Source organism: Perognathus longimembris, chromosome 7 (assembly GCF_023159225.1).
Source record: "Perognathus longimembris pacificus isolate PPM17 chromosome 7, ASM2315922v1, whole genome shotgun sequence".
NCBI classification, from domain to species: Eukaryota; Metazoa; Chordata; class Mammalia; order Rodentia; family Heteromyidae; genus Perognathus; species Perognathus longimembris.
The window spans coordinates 40,972,963-40,998,684 of NC_063167.1; the positions used below are offsets into that span (position 1 = coordinate 40,972,963).

General features: G+C 39.5%; 1 protein-coding gene across 1 annotated transcript in view; it reads right to left on the minus strand.

Moving 5' to 3' along the window:
• Nucleotides 1-2,713: 2,713 nt before the first annotated feature.
• LOC125355228 (cytochrome P450 2J2-like) overlaps nucleotides 2,714-25,722 on the minus strand; it is a 41,847-nt gene continuing 18,838 nt past the window's right edge. The window contains exons 3-9 of the mRNA XM_048351435.1: nucleotides 21,756-21,905; nucleotides 21,226-21,386; nucleotides 19,437-19,613; nucleotides 17,467-17,608; nucleotides 11,212-11,399; nucleotides 8,629-8,767; nucleotides 2,714-3,722 (exon numbers count right to left, since the gene is read on the minus strand). Coding sequence (XP_048207392.1) covers nucleotides 3,544-3,722; nucleotides 8,629-8,767; nucleotides 11,212-11,399; nucleotides 17,467-17,608; nucleotides 19,437-19,613; nucleotides 21,226-21,386; nucleotides 21,756-21,905 — 1,136 coding nt within the window. The 3' untranslated portion in view covers nucleotides 2,714-3,543. The remainder of the gene's footprint in view (nucleotides 3,723-8,628; nucleotides 8,768-11,211; nucleotides 11,400-17,466; nucleotides 17,609-19,436; nucleotides 19,614-21,225; nucleotides 21,387-21,755; nucleotides 21,906-25,722) is intronic.

The following is a 25,722-nucleotide window of genomic DNA, read 5'->3' on the forward strand; positions in this document are numbered from 1 at the left end:
AGACTTCACGAGAAGATATAAAAATGGCAAAGAAACACATGAGGAAATGCTCAACATACCTGGTAGTAAAGGAAATGCAAATAAAATCAACCCTGAGATACCACCTCATCCCATTTAGAATGGCCTGTACTCTGAACTCAGGCAACAACAAATGCTGGAGGGGGTGCGGGGAAAGAGGAACCCTTCTCCATTGTTGGTGGGAGTGCAAATTAGTACAACCACTTTGGAGAACAGTATGGAGGTTTCTCAAAAAGCGCAATATAGACCTACCCTATGACCCAGCCATACCACTCCTAGGCATCTATCCTAAACAGCAAACCCCAAGATATCAAAAAGACATTTGTACTTCCATGTTTATCGCGGCACAATTTACAATAGCCAAAATATGGAAACAACCCAGATGCCCCTCCACAGACGAATGGATCCAAAAAATATGGTACTTATACACAATGGAATACTACATAGCGATTAGGAATGGTGAAATATTGTTATTCGCAGGGAAATGGTCAGAACTCGAACAAATAATGTTGAGCGAGACAAGCCTAGAACACAAAAAACAAAGGGGCATGATCTCCCTGATATATGACTGTTAAGAAAGGGAGATGGAGAGACAGTAGAGACCGAGTCTCTGAAACCAAAAACTGCTTGTCAAATAGTATTCCCCACAGGATTGGGGCAGCAACCCAACAGTATGTAACTAAAACCAAACAATTACTTAACATATAAAGGCCAAAATTGACCTCTCAGGGGAATACAATACCTCAAAAGCTATGTATGTACGTTCATATAAGACTTCTGTCGACATATGGTCTAATATAGACATTACATTGAAAGCCCTGGGTGAACTTTCTTGGGCGTGGCCACGTGGCTACTGTATATGTTCTTGATACATTGTATATTGTATATATGTCTACCTGACCTAGAGAAGAGATAGAAAAACAGGGCGTAAGATATCACAAGAAATGTACACACTGCCCCACTATGTAACTGTACCCTTTTTGCACAACACCTTGTCAAAAAATATGTGTTCAATAAATAAATAAATAAATAAAAAGATAATATGTTTAGTTCTAACTGCTGCTTTAGCTGACTCTCACAAATTTTACTATACTGTGCTTTTGTTTTCAGTTATCTTGTATTTTCCAACATAGTGATTTTTCTCTAAGTCACTGGTAGTTTGGGTATTTCTTATTTACTTTTAGCTTATTGTTTAGAATCTTCTCATTGTTTCATAGTTACCAAGGCATGAAAGACATCTATTTGTGTGCTTTGTAGATAGTCAGGGCACCAATAAATTTTCTGTTTTTAATTTATGATTTCTCCTGTGTTCTTATAGCATAGATTTTTTTCTGGGTATAGGATTGTTAGATAGCCATCTAACAGTCATAATAGCCATTCTTTTAACATTTTCAGTATGTCATCTCATTGTCTAACAGTTTCCAGTAAGCATTCTGAGGATAGTCCTAACACACTTCTTCTTTTTTTTTTTTTTTCACTGTTTAAGGAATTTTATTAAAGCAAGAATTTTATAATCCAAATTATGTTTCCTCGCACAGTTATCAATTCTGTTACTTAGAACTGACATCCTGAGCTATTCCACAGTAAAGAATTACAAAATTAAAGAAAGGAATGCTTTAAATTTTTGTACTTTGCTGAAAATTCTTTTTCCCAGGGTCTATAAAACATTAATTTGTTTTTATATTTTACTATTTTTTGTAGGTTTATTTGTTGTTTTTAAATCAAGTAATCTAGGACTAGCACTGTTGGTAGACCTGGCATTTGCTCAGTACATAAGGTTCAAAGTTTCCTTTCCTTTTTAAATTTATTTTATATTTTGCAATGTTCTTTCTTCCTGTTTTTGGATTTTGGCATTGACTCTGATATATCTAAGGGAAGATTCCTTTATATTTATCTTGGTTGTAATTTGTTGACATTAGATCTGCCAATTAATACTTTGCAAAAATTTAGATATATTGGGCCCATATCTCAGCTTCCAATCCAGCCTTCTTATTGTCTCCTCTCATGCATTTATAACACATTTAACAACTCCTTACAGTCTAATAAAGCTCATCTCCTTTAATTTTCATTTCTATTTCCTTTTGTTCCATAGATCAAATGAGTTCATTGATAGATTTTCAAGTTTATAAATTCTTCCTTCTGCCAGTTCAAACATATTGCTAAGCCCTTAAAGTAAAACAGAAAATTCAGTTCTTATATTTTTAACCCTAAAACTAGTTCTTCTCATTATGATTTTCCATTCCATGGAAAATCATCCTACACTTTCTAGTCTATAGGCAATGTTTCTTAAAGTTCTCTTTTTTTTTAATACATTTTTTAACTTTATTTTTTATAATAAAGGTGACATACAGAGGTATTACACTTACGTGAGTCAGGTAAAAAGTACATTCCTTTTTGGACAATGTCCCCCTTCTTAAAGTTCTTTAAACACAGTATATTTAAAGTTTCTGTCCAATAACTAGCATTCTCCACGAGCAGTTTAACTACTTTTTCTAAACTTTATAAATGAGCTATGGTTTCCATTTCATTGCACAGTTCATAAGTTTTGGTCAGAACTCTGGAATTTTAAATGATATGTATAAACTCTAGAAATGAGACACCATACACAACCACCTAAGAGCTATTATTTTTATTGCTTCATGTTTAGGGAGTTTAGACTAATTTTGTAAAGAAGTACATTTTTTTTTTTTTTGTCACAAGCAATCACTGGATTCTCTGCTGTGCTAGCATACTGTTCCACAGATTTGGGTTCATTTTTCTCACATGCATTGACTGAACTCTTCCATCATGTAGCCTCTCCCACAATGCACTGTGTGGGCTGGCTTATACCATTTAATCTGCAACAGAAAGCTCATTGCTCTATCTTATCCTTCACTTCCTACTTAAGCCTTCAAGGTTATCTAGACGTGAGAGATAAGGGCATTCTGAGATCTTTTTCTTGGCATGCACACAATCCATGCATGCATATGGCCTTCCAGATTCCTAAATATATTTTGGAGCTTTGGAAGCTGCAGTGGGCATCCCTGTCAGCATCAAGATGGAGTGTACACAGCTCTGAGACAGAGGAGAGGCCTTTTGGCAAAACTGTGTCACATCGAACTCATTAATTCCTTTCACCATGTTGAGCTGTCTCAACAGCCTACGAGCAAATACATGTCTGTGCAAGGAAGCAGAAAGAAGGCATATTGCGGCTTAATTTTTATGATGTGATTATGGTTTACAAGCCACTTTAAATCAAATATATCCCCAGATTCTTGTAAAAAAAAAAACCAAAAAACTTTGTTTAGTCAAGGAATCATGATTCTCCTGTCACCTCAGAAATGTAACGATAAATCACAGAACACATAAATGGTTTGCACAAAGCTAATAGGGAGACAAGAACAGTGTGGAAAATTACACTCTATATTCTTTGGCCTAATTCCTCTTATCTTTCTTCTGACACAGCTTCATTTTCTCCCTTTACATCTGATTGGGCACACACCATTTTTTTTTCCTTGGTATCCTTTCAATCTTTCTTCCACAGTATCATGCTCTAGGGATGGCACAGATGCGGTGGCTGACTGGGGAAAGTGTGAGGCCTGGTCTGACCTTGAGGCTCAGTTTCTCATTCTTTGGAGGTTTGAATGTAAAATTTTGCAGAAAGAAAGTGAAGAAAATAAACAGCTCAGACCGAGCTAATTGTTCTCCCAGGCAAACTCGCTTTCCTGAAACAAGAACAACAAAAAACAAGTCAGACGATGAGTCATCTTCACAGCTCCTATAGGAGCCTCCAAGGACTTAGAAGAAATTCGTTTACTTCCCTATATCATTTTCTTTGCTGTTCAGTGTGTGATATGAGTGACCCTATCTGAATCTTGAAAACTCCCAGACTCAGGTCTCTGACTTAGAAATCCGGTTACATACACATTGTACTTCATCTTGCAAAATCTGTGTCATAGGTGTCTCTTTCTATAGAAATTGCCTGTGGCTTATCTGTACTGGGGATGTGATTCCAAGACTTGAATATGGAGCCTCCTTCTCTCAGCTCATACCCAGAACTCCCTTCAGCATATCCTACTCTGTTAAATGTGCAGATATGTGGGCAGAAGGAGAGAAATTCTGCTTAGCTTGGCCAATTTCCCAACCATGTAGTTGGGCAAGTTAAGCAGCCTCTCTTGGCACTAGTAAAAATGTGTCCCTGCTTAAAATACAAGTTTTTTTTTTTTAATAATGTTTGGGCTATATGTATACCTCTGTCATTTCCCTTGCCTTCATGCTGACCTTACAGTTGAAACTGCAGTTACTCCACTGGAATGCTTGAGTACCTACCCACTTTCACTGCTCCTTGGAGTATGTAGTGATACTTTCATTTTTACAGGGGCTCACAGTGAACAGTTTGCCTTGAGACTTAATGTAGACTTTGGATTTAGATTTTTTAGCAATTTTAGAACAAGAAATACATTGGGTATTCCTGGAGATCAGAGGAATGGATATTTATTTGATTCATTGATATAAGATTTGGGGGGATAGTGGCAGAAATTATGATTTGTATTATAGAGACCCCCTAGGCCATGTGATAATGTTGGAGTGTGAATCTGTGCTACTGTTGGGAATTGGTGGGAATTTTAAGTGGTGGGCCTAAGTTAACCATTGGAGCATTCCCTTCAACCTATCAAGAATATATCATGGGGCTGGGGATATAGCCTAGCGGCAAGAGTGCCTGCCTCGGATACACGAGGCCCTAGGTTCGATTCCCCAGCACCACATATACAGAAAACGGCCAGAAGCGGCGCTGTGGCTCAAGTGGCAGAGTGCTAGCCTTGAGCGGGAAGAAGCCAGAGACAGTGCTCAGGCCCTGAGTCCAAGGCCCAGGACTGGCAAAAAAAAAAAAAAAAAAAGAATATATCAGATCTGATCTTCAGGGCTGTATCTCAGGAAAAAGTGACAGGTTCAAGTTCCCATGGAGTAAAACCTCTGAAATAAGGCGCTCCAATTCCTTGTCTCCTTTTAAGTTATTTGCCTCAGGATATTTTTTGTTACAGTGAAGGAAGAAGACGAGAAAAGTCTAGGCTAAAGGACAGTTGGACTCTCTCCTTGCCATTAACCAATTAGATGAATTACAGAAATAGTAAAATCAGAGAATTGTCCTAGGTTTTGAATAAGTTTTTCTAAAGTATTTACCACCAAGGAATTCCATTGGGAAATGGATGGCTAGCCTGTTTTATCATGAAGTTGTATGAAACCTATAGGGAAGACATAAATGAGGAAAGATCATTTAAATATACAATAGCATTGCATCTGCCCTATGTCTGGTCACCTTCTCTAAGAAAAAAGAAGTTTCTCTCTATACCTCATTTCTATAGGGAGGCTACCCTTAGAAAGTTCAAGAAAGCATATTGAAAATTAGTTGAATGTTAAAAATTTGGTGTAAGTGAACTGAACACCTGGCGGGGGAGGGAAAGGGGGGAAGGGAGGGGGGCATGAGGGACAAGGCAACAAACAGTACAAGAAATGTATCCAATGCCCAACGTATGATACTGTAACCTCTCTGTACGTCAGTTTGATAATAAAAATTTGAGAAAAAAAAAATAAGAATGTGGTAGAAAACCCAGATAGCAGTGTTAACCATTTGTTGATACATTGGATTTTTCTTTTAGGTTTCACTTTATTGCTCAATAAAATGGATTCTATTCCTTGTCAACTTCTTTAGGATTTACCACGCAATTGCTTTCCCTCTCTGCATTTAATTCTTTTCCACCAGAAAGAAAGATGGCAGCGAAAAGGTTCCAATTCCTCCCTTGCCCTGGATAATGTCATTTGTGGTATGATTTCAGAGCTAACTCCTAAACCCCATCAAATGTAGGGTTTTCTCCTGCCTTTGAATTGGGGCTGGACTTAGGACTTGAACTGGCCATAAGAGGATACTGGAAGTCATGATGTGCCAGTTCCAACCTTGGACATTAAGAGACTATGAGAACAGCCAGGCTGACTTGCTAGAGGATGACAGGAAATAAAAACATCACTTGTGGGACTGGGAATATGGCCTAGTAGCAAGAGTGCTTGCCTCCCATACATGAAGCCCTGGGTTCAATCCCCCAGTACCACATATACAGAAAATGGCCAGAGGTGGCACTGTGGCTCACGTGGCAGAGTGCTAACCTTGAGCAAAAAGAAGCCAGGGACAGTGCTCAGGCCCTGAGTCCAAGCCCCAGGACTGGCAGGAAAAAAAAGAAAAAGAATATCACTTGTCCATCTTAGGTCATCCTAGAATAGCCCTTAGTGAGCTGGCCCTCTAATATAGAAGACAAGATAGGGTGAGTAAAGCCATGTATCTGACCACCATGCTTGTAAGAAATAATGCACATTTACTAAGTAATACTATTTGGGACTGTGTGTAATGCAGCAATATAGTCTCAACACATAGAGTATGCACTCCGTGATTTCAAAGGAGGCCTTAAAAAGGTAGGTAAGTCTAGAATTGTCACAGAGAAAGAGAACTAAACTAGGAGTATAAAAACATGAGACAAATACACCCTAGTGTACCAATTCATAGTGTTGGATAGAAACAACTTTGTCTTGCTGAGTCAGCTTACATGAAGAAAGAAGACAACAAACCTCTTCCTCTGTCATTATTAACAAAGTGCCCAAGGAATATATGAGATAATCTGAGGTAAGACAATCTGAATTTGATTCTATAATGATCCCCTCACCACAAATGCAAGCGGCATGAGGTAAAAGCATTTCTAGGATTTCAGTATTTCATGATCTGATAAGAATCAGGAGTAGTAGTAGTAATTGAAACATATATAATAATTGAAATATGTACAGTAATTGAAATATATATAGTAATTGATATATATATATATATCTGAAACTTTAGATTGTAATACAAAACTTGAAATTGTTGTCAACACAAAACTGGCACAGGTACCTACATCTTCTATCAGCCTTCTGATTAGAATGAGTTGTGCAATAGGAACACAAAGGTGACTTAGAAAAAAAGACAAGGAAAGATAAAAAGCATATAAATAGACAGGACAGCAAAGCACAGGGTCAAACTCCACAGGATCAAACTGCACTTCCTCACCCTCCTAAGCCTAACATTCATTTGCAGCAAATGATACTGCCGTGTAAAAGTAGGTTATAATTTAATTTCTAGATAAGCACATTGTCATGAGTCCCACAGTGAGGGTTGGGGTTATACTTCAGTTATCTCAACCAGATGGCATCAGGTATAAAATAAGCTGGCTATGTTTAACTAATATGGAATCTTAGTGATGTTATATAAATTTTATTAGCTTACTTTCCACATTTGCTTACCTCACTTTCCTTTTCTCTTAAGTGTTTTTTGTACTTTGAACCTTGTAGGGTTACATGGCTCTACATCGTCCAATAAGGCAGCTTTGATTTGATTTCTGTTTCATTGACTAATATTCTTCATGACTGACTTATCACATAACAGTTGCTCAGCAAACAGTTATAGAAGTAATGACTATGGAAATTATTTGAAATAATCTATGCAATATGCCTAGCTTAGTGTCAGGAGTAGGCAAATACACTTTTTAGTTATTTTACAATGTTATAGCTAACAGTACCCTTCCACAAACTGGATGGCTCAAAAGCAGAATAGAGATTATACTGTTTTCACTCCACATTATTTCAATGTCCATCCAGTATACAGTACTATATAAGTATTAAAAAGGTAATTGGGCTGGGGATTTAGCTCAGCAGAATAGTACCTGCCTGGCGAGTGCAAGGCCCCGAGTTCGGTCCTCAGCTCTGGGGAAAAAAAGTGCTATAAAAAGGTAACCGAATGCTAGGTGCTGGTGGCTCATACCTGTAATCCTAGCTACTAGGGATGTTGAGATCTGAGAATCACAGTTCAAACTAGCCCAGGCAGAAAAGTCCCCAAGAGATTCTGATCTCCAATTAACCACTCAAAAGCCAGAAGTAGAGCTATGGCTCAAAGTGACCGAGTGCTAGCCCTGAGCAAAAAAACTCAGAGACAGCACCCAAGCTCTGAGTTCAAGGCTCATGACTGGAAAAAGAGAACAAGAATGTAATAGAATAAGAAAAACACAAAAACTCTTTCAGGAAGTAAGTACAGGTTTGAACTGAATCTAGTTTAGGTTCATGTAGAGGAAGCGTTTAGACATATTGCTTAATGTCCTAATGGCACAGAGTGTGCCCCTCATAGTATCTCCAATGCTTCATGAAAAGCTATTAAAATTATTTAAATTTGATAAATTTAGGGGTTGTAAATGTGGCTCAGTAGATGCTAGCCAATGAGCAAAGGCATCAGGTACCAAGTTCAAGCTCAGAGCTAAGTTTATATATATAAACTTAAAAGCTATAAAATTCTTTCTGAGCAACACTCAGGGTTTGGATTTCTGTTTGAAGTATTGTGGAGAACAGACCAAAGGAGGGAGAAAAATCTCCATGAGAGGGAAGAGGAAGGCTTTGAAAATTGGCCTGGTTGGAAGAAATGCTGGGCTCCAACTACAGCAAGATGGAATCACCCTAGGCAGGGTCATCAGATGGTATCCAAGTAAAGCAGAGGACTGCAAGGAGAAGAGGAGAGGTGGTCGTAGGTGGAGCTCTATTGTCTGACTCCTGTTCATTACAACTTACCCATTCCAAAAGGCAGAAAGCATTCTTTCTTCTTAAACTGTCCATTCTCCAGAAAATGCTCTGGATTGAAGGTGTCTGGAGTGGCCCACTCTTTGGGGTCATTGTGCAGTGCAGTCAGATTGGCGAGGATCATGGTCCCCTAGAAAAGGAAGCACAGAGTTTGACCTTGGAGCTCACAGTGGTCCTCAGGCTCTGCTGTCCAGGCCTGCTCATAATCTGAATTCCTCACATGTATTCACCGTCAGCTGAGCCCAACACCATAGACTCTTTGCTTTATACAGGGCAATGTAGAATATTGGATTGGAAGTGCCTTCTGGAGTTTTAGCAGCCCAGTCAGACTGTTCTTACTGCTACTGTCCTACAATACAGTGACAGGTTAAGATAGGTCAGAGAGTGGATCTATGAGCATCCGTTGCGGAAGAACGTGACAGGTGGTCAGTCTGTATGTTATCAAAATCAGTCATGGTGCTCTACACCAGACCCATTACACTTAGACAATGGATTGTCTCCCTCCCTTCTCCCAGAGTTGAAGAAGCTACACCCAGTACCACCACAAGTTTCACAAAAGAGACAGGTTGGGGGGGGGCAGGGGAGTGCATCTATCAATGCAAACTGCCTGTGGTGAGCAGGATCAGGGTTTTCCTGCCACCACCTCTATAAGGCAAATCCAAATCATCAGTAAGGCTGGTCCTTCTTTACATCTCTCTGGATTCCATCACCTAGGTTCTTCCCATTGCTACTTTAGTTCAGGCACATTGCTCTCCTAGGCACATGTAAGAACTTCCCCATATGTCCTTATCCTCTACTCCATATGCTGAGGACAGAGATCTATTAATGGTATTCAATTATTTCACCTTCCCTCCCATTCGTCATGTCTTCCCTCCACTTTGAATGGAAATATGTCTCTCTATCTGAGCTACCTATGTCATTCTTCCCAATGTCCACGCTCCCACTACTGTAGGAGTAACAAAAAATAATAACTATTATTATGAATATGAAGCTCTACATGTTTAATGTCATTTCACCCTTCCATAGACCCACTGAGGTGGATTTGAATGCAATTTAGAGATAAAATTCAGACTGTGAGTGGTTGAGAAATGTCCTCAGTCACGTAGTGTGATTAAGCTGTCGGGTTGAGCCATCACTAAAAATTCATCTAGTGTTAAAGCCATGTCTCCTAGCTTGTGTTTCATACAGTCAACTAGATTTCTCAGTGCCATGGATGGTTATTAAAAGTACAAGTTCCTGGGCTCCAGTATTGTAAGGAGGAAAACCACAAAACAACAACAACAACAACAATATACACATACACAACTTCTTCAGGGAATTTGGTAGGGAACAATAGAGAAAAATGAAAGGGAAATTCATTTTAAATTTAAAGTAAAACAAGTTTTTTGGAGAATGGATGGAGAACTCTTTCTGATGTTCATGTTGTTATGAAACAATGCTCCTATATTTAGTTTATTTCAAGTCTCATCTGAGGTTGCTTTGGCACGGTCAGACCAATGATTTTTGTGGGCCACTGGGCTAGACATTCCCCGTCCTTAGCTTGTAGAGGAGAGAGTGTTCTGGTTGTGTATCTTTATTCCTATCAATTTGAGGTGGAGAGCTCTCATTCAAACTTAATTTACCTGAGCCACAAATTCCTGATCAGTAAGATAGGAATCATAATCTTTGTAAAAACTAACTTATTTATTTATTTAATTTTTTTGCCAGTCCTGGGGCTTGAACTCAGGGCCTGAGCACTGTCCCTGGCTTCTTTTTGCTCAAGGCTAGCACTCTGCCACTTGAGCCACAGCGCCACTTCTGGCCGTTTTCTGTATATGTGGTGCTGAGGAATCGATCCTAGGGCTTCATGTATACAAGGCAAGCACTCTACCACTAGGCCATATTACTGGCCCTAAGGCAAGTTGTATGAAGCAAATAGGCTAAAGTGCAAAACAATTGTTTACAGAACATATGCTCCTTTATCACCATTCCCACTAACTAGTTAATATCAGAGGTTAAATCAATTTCCTTTGTGAGAAGGAAGTTCCCTACCATGGGGCTTCTCCTTAGAGCTAGAAAACCCCCTGTGTTGACTTTATATTAGAATCACTGGCACCAATGTGTCATTAGACCAGTAAGTCTCCAATGCAGAATTTCCTACACAAATATTGGCAGTACTCTAGTTCTGTGAGATCCTCTACTGGTCAAAGAAAAGTGTTTTACATTGCAAAGTTTGGTAGAGAATGGTTGCCTGCTGTGTGCTTAAGGAAGGTCACAATATACATTAGCATAGTAACAATGTTAAGAAGTCACATACAGAAGAAAAAACTAAAGAAAGAAAATGGGGGGGGGGGCAGGGAAAGAAACAAATCCAGTCTTCCTCTAAGCATATCTGACCCAGGAATATTTCCATGTCCATTTCACATAATAGCTAGTTAAATGCAAGGCACACCGACTATACTAATATCAGATAGAACGATTGCTCTCCTCATTTAAGATATTTCTTGGAGCACAAAATGCATGTCACCTTTCCATTTCAGGTTCGTTTTGATGAACTCATACAGTAGGATCCGACTCTGCTAGTGCCTAGTTTACCTTCGGCAGGTGGTATCCAGATAGTGTGGTATCGGATGCCACTTCCCTGGGCACATTAAAGGGGATTATGTTCCCCATTCTCTGCACCTCATGGATGACAGCATAAGTGTAGGGCAGGGACTCTCGGTCTGCCAAGTTCGGCTGCTTCTCCCGGCCAATCACTCTGTCAATCTCAGCCTGTGCTTTTTCTGGAAGAGAAAAGGAAGTTCTCTTACTTTTACAATTGTATCCTTCAAGATCTCACTAACGGTACTTCAAAAAGTGACCAGATTGGGCTGGGGATATAGCCTAGTGGCAAGAGTGCCTGCCTCGGATACACGAGGCCCTAGGTTCGATTCCCCAGCACCACATATACAGAAAACGGCCAGAAGCGGCGCTGTGGCTCAAGTGGCAGAGTGCTAGCCTTGAGCGGGAAGAAGCCAGGGACGGTGCTCAAGCCCTGAGTCCAAGGCCCAGGACTGGCCAAAAAAAAAAAAAATAAATAAATAAAAAATAAAAAGTGACCAGATTGAAAAGAAACAAAATGATCTCCAATCCAATCATGGGCTTATTTTTAAAAGTGTCACACCTCCAAACAATTACTAAACAAACATAAAAATGTCGAGGGTAGACCTATCAGAGGATCAAAATAGCTATGTACATAGGATTATATAAGATGAGGGTAGGGGCTGGGACTATGGCCTAGTGGCAAGAGTGCTTGTCTTGTATACATGAAGCCCTGGGTTCAATTCCTCAGCACCACATATGTAGAAAACAGCCCGAAGTGGTGCTGTGGCTCAAACAGTAGAGTGCTATTCTTCAGCAAAAAGAAGCCAGGGACAGAGCTCAGGCCCTGAGTCCAAGGCCCAGGACTGGCAAAAAAAAGATGAGGGTAAGCAAGATGAACTCCAAGAGATGGAAACAGGAAGATTTTATTGTTGTTGTTATGTTTAATGTACTAGGTGAATTTCCTTTGGCATACCCCCTGTTGTCACTGTATATGATTTTGGTACACTGGATATTGTATATATGTTTATCTGAGCTAGGGGAGGGAAAAATGAGGGAGGGTGTAACAAATATGACAAGAAATGTACTCACTACCTTATTATGAAATTGTAACACATCACCTTGACAATAAAATTAAATAAATAAACAAAAGTGTCACATCTTTAACTTTCCTTAAGCCTGGTTAGTCTAAGAAATGAAATATCAAGGATCAGCATGGCTAAGCTCATAGCAATAGCTTATCTTGTTCGAGCTGCTGTAAATGTGCCTTGTACCTGGTGGCTTGTAAATAGCACAAGCAGCACATCTCTTGTAATGCTGGAGCTTGTGAAGTCCAGGCTCAATGCACCAGCAGATGTGGTGAGGACCCACAGTCTGGCTCACAGATGGTCAGTCCCTTTCTGCTGTGTCCTCACATGTTGCAAGGAGCAAGGCAGCTCTCTGATACCACTTCAGTAAGAGCACTGATCCCCTCTTATGAGGATTAATCATATCCCAAAGACACTACCTCCTAATGCCCTCACATTCAGGATTAGATTTCAACATTGGAAGTTGGTAGAGAGGATGATAAACTTTCAGACAATAAATGACCTTTAGACTCTAATTACTCTGGAAGATTTATAAGAGTAGAAAGCCCCAACAAACTCTTGTTCTAAATAAGCTACTAATAAGCTAAATAAGCAACTAAATCCCTTTGAGATCAATTTCCTCTTTTGGAGAATGAGAACAGATGTGCCCTATTATAGAGATTTACCTGGGCAGGGTAATGATAGTAATAAATGATGGCAACGGATAGCTATCCCCTAATGTAGTTTCCCTTCCCCTTCCCCTTCTCCTTCCCTTTCCCTTTCCCTTCCCTCCCCTCCCCTTCCTGAGAGATATTTGGTTGTACAGCTAGAAAACATATTCCTCAGATTTCTTCATGAGAATGTGCAAATAAGTGACCAAGTTCAGATCAAGTGAATTTATGAAAAAGTCTTTCTTAAGCCTTGAAATAAGGCCTTTGAGGAAGATAGTTCCTTCTCATTTTTCCTTTCTTGGAGATGGAAACTCATTTCTCCTACTCAGGTATCTTGGTGAGTGCCAAGAAGAGAATAATTCAAGAACAACAGATTAACAAAGGGAGTTTTTTTTTTTTTTTTGCCAGTCCTGGGCCTTGAACTCAGGGCTTGAGCAATGGCCCTGGCTTCTTTTTGTTCACAGCTAGCACTCTACCACTTGAGCCACAACACTACTTCTGGCTTTTTCTGTTTATGTGGTGCTGAGGAATCGAACCTAAGACTTCATGCGTGCTAGGCAAGCACTCTACCACTATGCCATATTCCCAGCCCCCAAACTGGGAGTTTTAAATCTTAACTACTTGAAAGAGTAAATTTTACGAGTTTTCACAACTGTGAAATATTATACTATTCTTTTCTTAAATATATTTCTTATATTTTTAGCTTATATTTCTTCTTCTAGGTTGATGATTTGTAGGTTTGGCATTTTAATGAAGTTGCAGAGAGCTTGTCAATTCTGTTGTATTTTAAATTCTTTCATGTTGTCTGAATGCTCTAATTAATTTCCTGTGTCTACAAGTTCTGATACCCTATCATCTACTTGATTTCTTGTACTGTTGGAGGCTTTCTAATGAATTCTTTATTTGACTTACTGACTTTTTTTGTTTCCAAATTTTCAATTTGATCTTTAAAGAATTTAATGTCTTTAAAAAATTCCTCTTTCATATCTTATCATTGCCTTCCTTTTCATCCCAATGTCTATTTGCATTCTCTTTGATTCAGGTTCTCATTTATGTTTCTCTTTGATTTCATTGATCACTTTTTTGTTTTTGGTGTTACTGGGGTTTGAACTCAGGAACTTACATTTTCTAGTCAATTTCTCTTCCATTTGAGCCATGCCTCCAGCCCTCATTGATAATTCTTAAATTTACTGACTAAATTATTTATCTGTGATTTCATGTATTTCATTATCCTTAGCATTCATTATTGTAGAATAATTAAATTTTGGAGTAATTACATTGCCTTGTTTGTATTTTTTGTGTTTTGTGCTACAATTTTCATTTTGCATATTTGTGGCCAAGTGGTTAGTTGAAAATTTTCAAAAAAAAAATTTTTTTTTTTTTTTTTTGCCGGTCCTGGGGCTTGAATTCAGGGCCGGAGCACTATCCTTGGCTTCTTTTTTTTCTTTTTTTCTCTCAAGGCTAGCACTCTACCTCTTGAGCCACAGCACCACTCCTGGCTTTTTCTGTGTATGTGGTGCTGAGGAATCAAACCCAGGGCTTTGTTCATGGTAAGCAAGCACTCTACTGCTAAGCCACATTCCCAGCTCCCAAAATTTTAAATTCTTATATTCACTTAGGTAAACTATTTGCTGTTTCTAAGACAGGAATGGGTAGTACAATTTTTCACTAGTGGACTTTATGTTTAGATAAGTAAACATCCATCCAACAGGTCCAAGTTACTGGGCCTAGAACTACATGGAGTGGAGACAAATTGCAGATGTACCCAGAATTGTTAGATACACTCTTTATGGAAATTCAGTAATGACCAATTAAAAAAATCACCACAACAACTTAAATAGCCTTAGAAGAATAGGAGTAATGATACTAATATGTGAACTTAGACACTGCTAGTTAATAAGGATAGAAATGGAAAAAAAAGAGGAATAACACTAGTGGATTGTACATGAAAAAAGTGAAAAGTAGAGAGATGGAGAAACAAGAAGGAGATATACAGATAAAATCCATCTAAAGAGGGCCAGAAAAGATGGAACAAGTAAACCCAGCAAGCAAACAACCAGACAAAAAAGAAGAATTATAGAAGAGGGACTGGAGGAATAAGAAAAAAATAAACAAAAGTTATCTAATTGAGGACAGCAAGAGAATAATATTGTAAGGGGAGAGAAAGGAGAGTATGGAAGAGAGATGATTAAAAATGAACATTGACAGCCTCATGTCTATTTTCCTCCTCTTGGGAAGCTGAGACAAGGAGACTACCAGCTCTAGAATAGTCTGGGTAGTTTTGATTTATTTTTATTACTTTGGTGATACTGGGATCTGAATTCAGGGCCTTATGCTTCTACACAGCTGTTCTACTGCTACAGTCTACTTCCAGCACTTTTTTTTTTGCTTTAATTATTTTTCAAGTATGTTCTTCCATTTTTGCCCATAGCTGGCTTCAGACTATAGGACTCCTATTTATGCCTCACCTGTAGCTGAGATTGTAGGTATAAGCTACTGTATCTGTCTCAATGCTTGAGAATGTTGTGGGTGGGGAAGAGGTTATCTCACTTTTTTTTTTTGGTCCAGGCTGGCCTCAAATCATATTACTTTTAATCGCAGCCTCCTCAGAAGCAAGATATGTCATCATGCTTGGCCTACACCTATACTGTAAACAGAAAAAAAAGAAAAATAAATAAAAGGAGGAGGAAGAGAAGGGGGAGGAGGAGGAAGAGGAGGAAGAGATGGAGGAGGAGATGGGGAGGTGGAAAGGGGAAGGAAGAGGAGGAGGAGGAATGCCAGAACTTAATTTGAAGAACACGAGCTGATGTTCTTAACCTTAGCTAACTTGATTGATTTCATGCTATAGCCATGAATGGGGGTTTGAATGTTTAGGGCTCAATATCATTATTTCTTTTCATGTATATTCCATATTTTGTTTATGAAGTTATAGTAAATTAACACTTGAGCTATTTTGATCTCTTGTTTACTGTTAACAGGTGTAAACTCTGAACAATTTATTCACCTTAGCTTCAGCTCCAGAAGCCAATCTGTATTGAACACATTATCTTCTTTTTTTTTTTAACACATTATCTTCTAAAGTTAAAAAATAATATTAGGTGGAAATGCATTTTATAATACAACCCAAGGTGAATGAACATAAATATATACACAAAAAAGCGATGTTTATGTTATGAATCAATATATGAAAGAAATAATGTGTCATGGGTAAAATTTACCTTTAGTACATGGAAAGCAAACTGATCTTTTCTATTCTATGTTTAGATTATGGCAAAAATAGTTGGTCTTGATAAACTAATGTATGCCTCACTAATAAGCTGACTTATTTTGAAAAATACTACCATGATAATTTCCCTCCCCACCTCCACCTACTCAAAATGTTCCAGAATCTGGAAGCAGAAATATGTTGGGAATGGTTGCTCTTGTTGAAGAGATGATAGTCTGTGGGGAAGATATAAGAATAAAATGCATTTTGCATAGCATGGGGTGCATTAGGGAGTCTCTGACGAAGAACATGTGAATGAAGTCCTAGCTAGCAATTTTCTTGGGAGTGTTAAAGTATCTTAGGGAGGTCATATTTGAGCAGATTCTCTTAAAAGAGATGGATTTATAATATGGTAGTTTGAAATATAATTTTATCAAAGTCACTATGTAGGGTAAGGAAAGTTGATGTTCATTAGTAAGGTAGAAGGGGATGTTGTTAGGTCTACCCTGAAAAATGGCCCTTTCTCTTGTTTTCTCTCAATGCAAAATCCCAAGTAGACCCCTCCCCCTTTGTGTAAGACTGCAATGCCCTACTAGAGGTCTCCACCCACCACCTGTAACCCAAGTACTTGGCAAAGCTGGGGGCAGTGGGAGGTCCCCCAGGCTCTGATGTCACTTCCTCATCCTCTGAGGTCACTTCCTCATCCACCCTAGTCACACTACTTTAGGACAGTGAGAGGTTCCCCAGGCTCTCAGGTCACTTCCTCATCCATTCCAGTTACAACTCCTTGCCCTCCCCTACACAATCTTTCTCTCTGCACACCCAGATCTGGTGCAGGCTGGCAAACTCTCTTCTGTCTGAACCCTGTGGAGGTTTCCTTTTTCCAACTCTTACAGACATATCAGATGGTATCATGTACCAGGCAAAGAGGACTGAACAACATCCAGGAGGAAATGCGAAGATACTATTAAAATGAAAGGAAAAGCATGACTACCTTTTTATGTGAATGTGTAACTCCTTATGGGGCTCTGTTTACAAATTCATTTAATTTATTCATTCACATTTACAAATTCATTTAATTCATTTCACTCTTCCCCTCTTTGGCGCTAGGGTTCTTGAAGGCAAGGAATCTAATATTCATAGCTGTAGAACTCATCACCATCCTCACAGATCATCTGAAGAATAAGTCTGTTATCAAGTGCATAGCGCCTCATATCTATTTTACCTACATTCCCATGCTACCATGCTAACCTCTGGCCCCCATCTGAGCCAGGTGTTTCATGAGCTCCATTCATGTTTGGTCTAGGCACACTGGTTATGTGCTCACCTTGGATTTCTGGGTTTAGGGCCATGAACAGCAGGCCCCATCGCAGTGTTGTGGAAGTTGTCTCAGTTCCAGCAAGGAAAAGATCCAGTGTACTGCAGATGAGATTCTCCTCATGGAAACTTGTAGCGTTCTTGTCTGGGTGCTACAAAGTATAGCATGCATTGGTTTATTCAGAGCATTGGTCTTTTTCACAACATATAAGGGCTTTTACCCTATGGGAAGAATTTGGAAGAGAATGTGTGCAGGAGAAACCAGTTTCTTTTCCTCAGGGAGGAGCAATATAATGGAGCAGTGTCCTGCTCTGTGTGCCATGGGCTGACAGCCAACCCAAGTCCCACTGAGGCCTTTATGTGAAACTCTCATCCAGCTCGACTTTACTCGCAATCTACAGTGTAGGATGAGAGAAGGCATAGGTAGCTGAGCTCAGGCTGAAGTGATGATAATAATAATAATAATAATAATAATAATAATAATAAAAGAATTGAGGCTCAATTGCTATTTTTCCTTGTGTATAGTTCCTTTAAGTGTGAGTAAGAACTAAAATACGGGGGATGAAAAGGCAGCATTTGACATTCTGGGGGCCTTGAGCAAAAATATCAAACAATCTCTTGTTTCTATTTGTCTTCACAGTCCACATTTATGCTATCTTGCACTTCTGAAATGCTAAATATACGTTTACTCAGCTGTGGTAAATAATGACTGCCAAAATGTCCACATTTCATTTCCTGGTACTTGTGAACATTACTTTATGTGCATAATCCTTTAGTCAAAAGGGGATGTTAGGGGTTAATGTAGAGGAGAGTAAGACTGACTCCATCTTAAATTCACTGAGAACTCACCCGCCCTTGAGCCTTGAAAAAAACTAACTAGCTTGTTGCTCAAATGTTATCTTCAGTAACTGCATCCCTGTTGGGAAACAACCAGTTTTCGTTAGCACCTTGGATTCAAGAAATGTCAAAACTACCCAGACTGGTTAGTCACCGCTTACTGTACTAAGACTGTGTAGTCTGCTTGACCACCTGTGTTGTGGTTTTTTTCCCTTTATAAGCCTAGCCTGAAAACTGATCAGGGTCGCAGTTACAGTCTGTGCTGTGTCACTGGCTGGTCAGCTTACCCTTCCCCTAATAAAGATCTTCTTGCATGAGACTGTCTCTGTGTGGTGGACTCTGGAGGGACGTGGAGTCCCCTCTCCCAGACCTGGTAACAGGGACTATGCATATATGATTAGTTTTTGGAATCTGAGATGAGAATATCACCCTTATAAGAGAGCAACAAGAGGGTCAAATCCAGTTAGGAAAGATGCAAAAAGAAAAATAGAGATCAAAGAGGAGAGAAAATACTGTGTTCTTGCTGCTATCCTTAGAGATCTAAAAAAGAGCCAAAGGCAAGGAAAAAGTCTCTAGAGTCTCAGAAAATCATGGACAGATTCATCAAAGGGATTCCAAAATGAGCAATGGCTAGATTTAAACTCAAGGGAATTCATTTAAGACTTCAGTCATTCAAAACCACATTAGAAACTATCTGTGCTTTATTATTCCTGCATGCAGGTGGTAACTTGTTGCAGCAGCAATTGGAAACTGATATACTAGTTACTAGTTGTCATGGTTCTCCTCCTCCTCCTCCTCCTCCTCCTCCTCCTCCTCCTCCTCCTCCTCCTCCTCCTCCTCCTCCACCCCCCTCCTCTTCCTTTTTGTGCTGGTTCTAGGGCTTGAATTCAGGGCCTGAGCACAGTCCTTGGGCTTCTTTGCTCAAGGCTAGCACTCTACCAATTGAGCCTCAATTCAACTGGCTTTTCTTTAAATGGCTTATAGGAGATAAGAATCTCATCGATTTTGCTGCCCAGACTGGCTTTGAACATGATCCTTAGATCTCAGCCTCCTAAGTAGCTAGGAATACAGGTATAAGCTACCAGCATCTGGCTACCTTTTTTTTCTTTAAGAATAGAACCCATGAAAGGTATCTGTGCCCACCTTTGCCATTTCATTGAGATAAGCATCAATGAAGTCTCTCGGATCATCAGGATTCCGATCTCTCTTGTGTTTTTCAATCTCATAAGAAATAAATGATTTCAGCTTGTCCCAGTTGCTGAAGATTTTTTGGTGTTGTCCAGGAATGAATTTCATTACTGATGGAAACGTATTATAGAGCTAGATGAGAAAAATAAAACCATCATGGAGACAATATAGTGCCGGAGACAATATAGTGCCACCTTTTCTATTTTCAAAGATAGTCTCTTTATTCTACTTTCCAATCCTTAGCTTGATATCATGTATCACCACATAAAGCTTTGCCATTCTCACCCTCTACTATAATTATTTTCATTGGTTTTCCTGATTGAATTCATAACACCATTGTACCCCATCTTCCAATAACTTCCCAGAGGAATCATTCAATGGAACAACCTCAAGACTTCAATCCTTCATGCCCAATCCTCAATGACTTTCAAATATGTTCAATGCTGACATCATTCATTACTCTCATACACCATAGACAGCCCCTGCAGAACTGTCACTCTTACCCTGTGCATTCCAGCCACAGTGGCTGTCTATTTCTGCAGTTTTTTTTTTCAGATTCATCTCTATGCATTCTCTATGCATTTCTTTTTCCTCAAAGAAATGTTATGCTAAGGGCATTGTATGCATATGTCACTGCTTATTGATTCATTTGAGCTGTTTCTAGGGTTTTGATGTTATGAATGAAGCTGAATAAAGATGAAATAAATATTCTTGTCCCATTGTTGAAGTGGATTCATAAAAGTTATCTGAAGATTTCAAACTTGTTGCCCCAATTACATGACCATCAGAACTTGATAGTGTTAATCTTCCGATTTCATAAATTATAGCACTTGAGATTGTCTTTATACAACAGTTCAATGCTTTTTCACTCTAAAAATGTTGAGTATTTGGAAATACCGATTCAGTTTCTTGGTCTCTTTTTTTGAATTTTAGGAGACACTTCTAGTGAGAAATTGTCTCCAAGTGCTTAGGCCATTTTTCTAGGCTTCTTACTTCTACAATTTTTGTGCTGAAGCTGTCTCACTACATTTCATATATGTTCATAAGTGTGTGAGTGTATTTTTTTTTAATTCTGGTGTCCTCAATAGATTTGGCCTCAAATCGCTCAGTCTACAATTACTTAATAGTTTTATTGCTCCCATGAGGAAACAATGGTCTTTCCTTTTGGAAGTTGCACACATATGTAGAGAGCATGTTGTATAGTCATGAACCATTGGGTACTGAGATTCAATATGTCTCAAACGTGGCCAATCTTCTTTGATCAATTTTCTTATTTGGGAAAATTAGGCCCTGCTATTGCCTTAAACCCTTGCATTTTGGAAAAAATTATAAACATCTAAATTGTAATTATGCAGAAAATAGTATTCAGTAAAATCTCATACTTAATATAATTAATATAACCGAACAAAAACAATTTTTAAAACAATTTTCTTCCAAAGGTAATTTTGCACTTCTGGCTCTTCACTCCTGCCTATGGTACTTTCAAGTTTATCAGTTCTATTTGTTGTCCTGCTGTACAAGAGCACTTAGGAGGAAGGAAGTTTCAGTGGCGGCCCAGATGACTTGTCTTGCTGTATATAGTAAATATTTCATCTTATTAAAATGTACTATAGATAGATTTCACATAAAATTGTCTCAAATTTAAGCAATTGATTTTAACTTGAAAAACAATTAAAAGGAAGTAAGAACCTATCTGAGAGTCAGCCCCAATACTCTTATCCAACATCTGAAAAGACATCCTTACCATGCCCATTATTGAGGCCTCCAAATACACCAGCTCATCCAGTAATTTCAGCATTTTCTGAAAGTGACCATCTTGGTACTCAAAACGCTCCCCAAATACAATAGAGCAAATGATATTGGAAACTGCATTGTTGATTTTGAACTGAGGGTTAAAAGGCTGTCCTGGTTGTGAGAGAGAGAAGGGATAAGTCTTTTTAGGTCACTGTCCTGTATAGAGTCAAGTGAAGACATACTTTACTGAGAGGCATAGAAGAGTCTGTAGCCATAATACTTTAAACTGAAACATACCACAAGCTCAGTCAATACCAGGAAAGTCAAAGTGATGATCATGGTTAAGTTCAGTAACATGTTGAATGCCTCTTCATGTGTATTTAATTCTAGTACTCCTTCAGAAGGCTTGTGTTTAGATGTTTACTATTTTATCTTGAGGCACAGTATGGTGTGCAGGACAAGGACTTAGCTAGTCAGCATTTGCTCAATGAACAACAAATGGGCCACAACTTTGTATATCTGTACTACAAGAATACCAACCTTTCTCATTTTCTATGTCCTCAACCAGGTGCTGGGCCTCCTCCTGAATGCGTTGCTCCAAGCTCTTCTTTCCCAGACCAAAATTCCTGAATGTTGTCAGGGTGAACCTCCTCTGTTCCTTCCAAATCTGGCCATTGGACATGACCAGTCCTGGGAAGTGAAAGTTATCATTATAGCCTTCCAATTACTTATGCAAATATTCTACAAATGGATACTAATGTGTCATGTTCCATAAGCATGTCTATGAATTAAGGAGAAATATTAAAACATATTAAAATTTCAGAGAAACACCACTGGAGCTGACATAATGTCAATGGCTTGTGATATTAGGCAATTATCATTTATCATGTCCTATATAACTGAGAACACAAAACCTCTATATGTATATTGCTATCCTCTGCCTGGCATTAGTGATAGAAAAACTGAAGAACAGGGGATAAAAAAGCACCATTTTCAAGATCACACAGTTCTATTAACTATCCAGATTTTCAAATAAATCTCCCTGATTTCTAACCCACGCTATTTATGTGAAGTTAAATATCAGGCAGGGACAATACTCTTAAGAAATCAAAGAAAGAGGACTCCGGGAAGACGGTGGAGGAACAGCAGAGCCCTAGCTGAGCTCCCTCCAATATCACAGTTTTCCCACCCCAGAGAAACTTTTACGACTAGAAAGACAGCCAAAGTAAGTTATAACAGTACAGGAATGCTGGCCAGGAAGGAAAAATCAACTTTGCTGGTCTGAAAACACAGATTTAAGCTCCAGGCGGCATCCTGCCGCCACGCCAGTGCCGGCGCCCTCACAGCGTCCCGCACTCCCCGCAGCTAAAGCACTCAATGGAGAACGGGGAGAAATCCTCCAGATGGTGGAGGACAGACACGGATTGCAGGCTGAGTACGGACTGGCCGAAATCACAGAGAAAGCATGAGTACCCCATGAAAGACATTTTCACTCACGCCCAGAGAGCAGCTTCTGGGAGGTAGCCTTTCCCCCACCGGCACAGCAAAGCGCTATCTTTGACACTGGCATAGGCTCAGACCAGACTGGAACTAAAGCAGGCCTGGGGAAAGCGAGGACAAAGCCGTCATCTTTGAGAAGGGCAAGAGGGGGGCTTGTCCTGGGCCTCGAATCAGCTAGAGGTGCCATGCCCTGCCTGCTGGCATTCCTAAATTAAAAGTGAAAGTGGCAAGCAGCTACCGGCGGCAGCATGGAACAGCCAGATGGGAGAACAAACAGTTCCCGAGACAGATAAATGGTCCCATCACAGAGGAAGCCCAATTCCCAGCCTGAAACAGAGCTGAATTCAATACCCAGCTCTTCCCAGGAGGCTGCCCTGCCCAGGAGGGAGGAACCTCCCCCAGGCAAGCAACTCTCAGCCAGGTAAACCAGGCCAGAGGCGCCCCGCCCTGCTGAGTCCACAGCCTATTCAAAGACAGGCGTTAATGGCAGCAGCCCCACAGCAGACAGGAGGAGCCACGGTCCCTGAGACTGTTCACGTCCCCCATGTACAGTGGACGCCCAAGTCTTACCTGCAAGCTGTGGGAACCACAGAGACCCAGGATTTCACTAACAGGGGAAGAAGGTCAGAGCAGATCCACCCCCTGCAAACTGAAAGCAAGTCAAACCAGCCAAGCAGCAAAATAGACTGCAGACCATAGCAAGGAAACCAGAGACTGTAGAAAGCCCACCCAAACAAGGAAGAGTCCATTTTTTTCTCAAACATTTTTCAAGCTTTTATTTATTTATTTTTATTTTTATTTTTTCATTTCTGAAACGTCGTTGTTTTTTTGTTTTCCATTTTTACCTGTTTGTTCTAGCAAGGTGTTTTTTTTTTTTTTTGGTTGTTTGTTTTTCTGTTTTTATTTTATTTTATTTTATTTTTTTAAAATAATTTTTCTCTGTTTTGTGCATCTGTCTTCCAGTATTTTTTCTTTATTCCTCTCTTTGCATTCTCTTTATTTAAAAATTACTTTCCTATGAATAACACCTCCACTCTTTACTGCTAACTCTCCATTGTATATCATTTTAACCTTGTTCTTTCTACTGATTCTACTCTCCTCTACATTTCCACATCACTGAAACTAAACAAAAATCATCACCCCCCCACACCATACATTTTACTCTATTTATTATCGTTACTACCTTTAACTTACCTTCCTGACTTACTTCCAGGACCTCCAGATTCCGCTGACTCCTGGTTATTGGATAGAGGGTATCTCTGCTTAATTCGAGTGAATCAAAGGGGTTCATAGGGAAAGCCAGTCCCAAAAGAACTTAATATAAGAACGAGAATTGCTCATAGGGTTGTAACAGTAAATAAGTAACTACTGAATACAGGGCTCAGGATTGGTTGTTATATTGAAATTGTATTCTTTAGGAACACCAAATCTAATTTTATATACAGGTATACAAGGTATCTGTATATAATTGTGAACTTCTAAGATTTACACAACAGTGCTTGGTAAGGTCTGCTTTGGGTCTTAAATGGTGCTCACAGGTGCTTGTAGATGGGCATTCCCAATCCAAATGGGCAGAAGAAACACAAGAAAGATGGCAAACAATGGAGTCTTATCTCCCACTCAAAACAAGAAAGAAGCAGAGCAGTCAATCAAAGACATAGAAGAGAAACCTCAAAATGCTCTACAAAGTCTACTGATAAACATGATAATGAAAAGCTTGAATCAATACAGCAATCCTTCCATAAAATAATAGACGATTTCATGGTCTCGATAAATAGAAAGATAAATGAAATTCAAGAGCCCAATGAAAAGATAACTACCCAGCTAAAAGATTTGAGAGACAGCACTCAAAACCAAATTAATGAAGTTAATTAAATAAAGAAGTCCATGCAGGACCTAAGAGATGACATGGAAATCATCAGGAAAGACCAGTCAGAAGGAAAATAGATTCGAAATCAAGTAGCTAGCCTACAGTCCCGACTAACTGAAGTAGAGGATCGAATCTCAAGAGCTAAAGGTTCCCTAGAATTTATGGAGAAAGATAAAAAATCAATACAAAACCAATCCAATCGACAAAACAGATCACTGCAGGAGCTCCAAGACACAATCAGGAAGCCCAATTTAAGGATAATAGGTATTGAGGAAAACCTGGAGAAAGAAGTTAATGGAATTGGCTACCTATTTAACAGAATATTAGCTGAGAACTTCCCAAATATCCAGAAGGATAGGCCTATACAGATACAAGAAGCATTTAGAACCCCAAACCGACCAGACCAGAAATGGACATCCCACCGACACATTGTGATCAAAACAGAATCAATAGAGTCCAAGGAAAGAATCCTTAAAGCTGTTAGGGAGAAGAAAACAATCACATATAAAACAAAAGCAATCAGAATTACCCCAGACTTCTCAGCAGAGACCATGAAAGCAAGGAGAGTCTGGAATGAGGTATGCCAAACCCTAAATAAAATAACTACCAACCAAGAATACTGTACCCAGCCAAACTCTCATTCATAGCCGAAGGTCAAATAAAAGTCTTCCACAGTAAGGAAAAACTGAATCAATAAATTCCACCAAACCAGCTTTACAGAAAATCCTCAAAGATGTACTATACAGGGAAAATAATCAAGATCTCAATACACACAGAGAATGAACCCTAAATAGTAAACCAGAATATTAGATCAAGTGTTGGGGTCCATCTTCCCCCCTAGATGGAAGGGGCCTGAGGCACCTCCCCCAGCTGGGGAATGCGGCCTTTCCATCCTCCCTACATTGGAATCTGGAGAAACCGGTCCGATAAGAGACCCCCGACCTAGCTGGCAGCCAGCCCCGCCCTGGAGGTCAAGTGACATAGCCCCTTGGAGGTCAAGTGACATAGCCCCTTGGAGGTCAAGTGACATAGCCCCTTGGAGGTCAAGTAACCAGCCCCTTGGAGGTCACCTGACAGCTCGTGGCCTATGGGAATCCTGGCCAACCCCCTTTCCCCCGATCATCTACCATTGCCCCT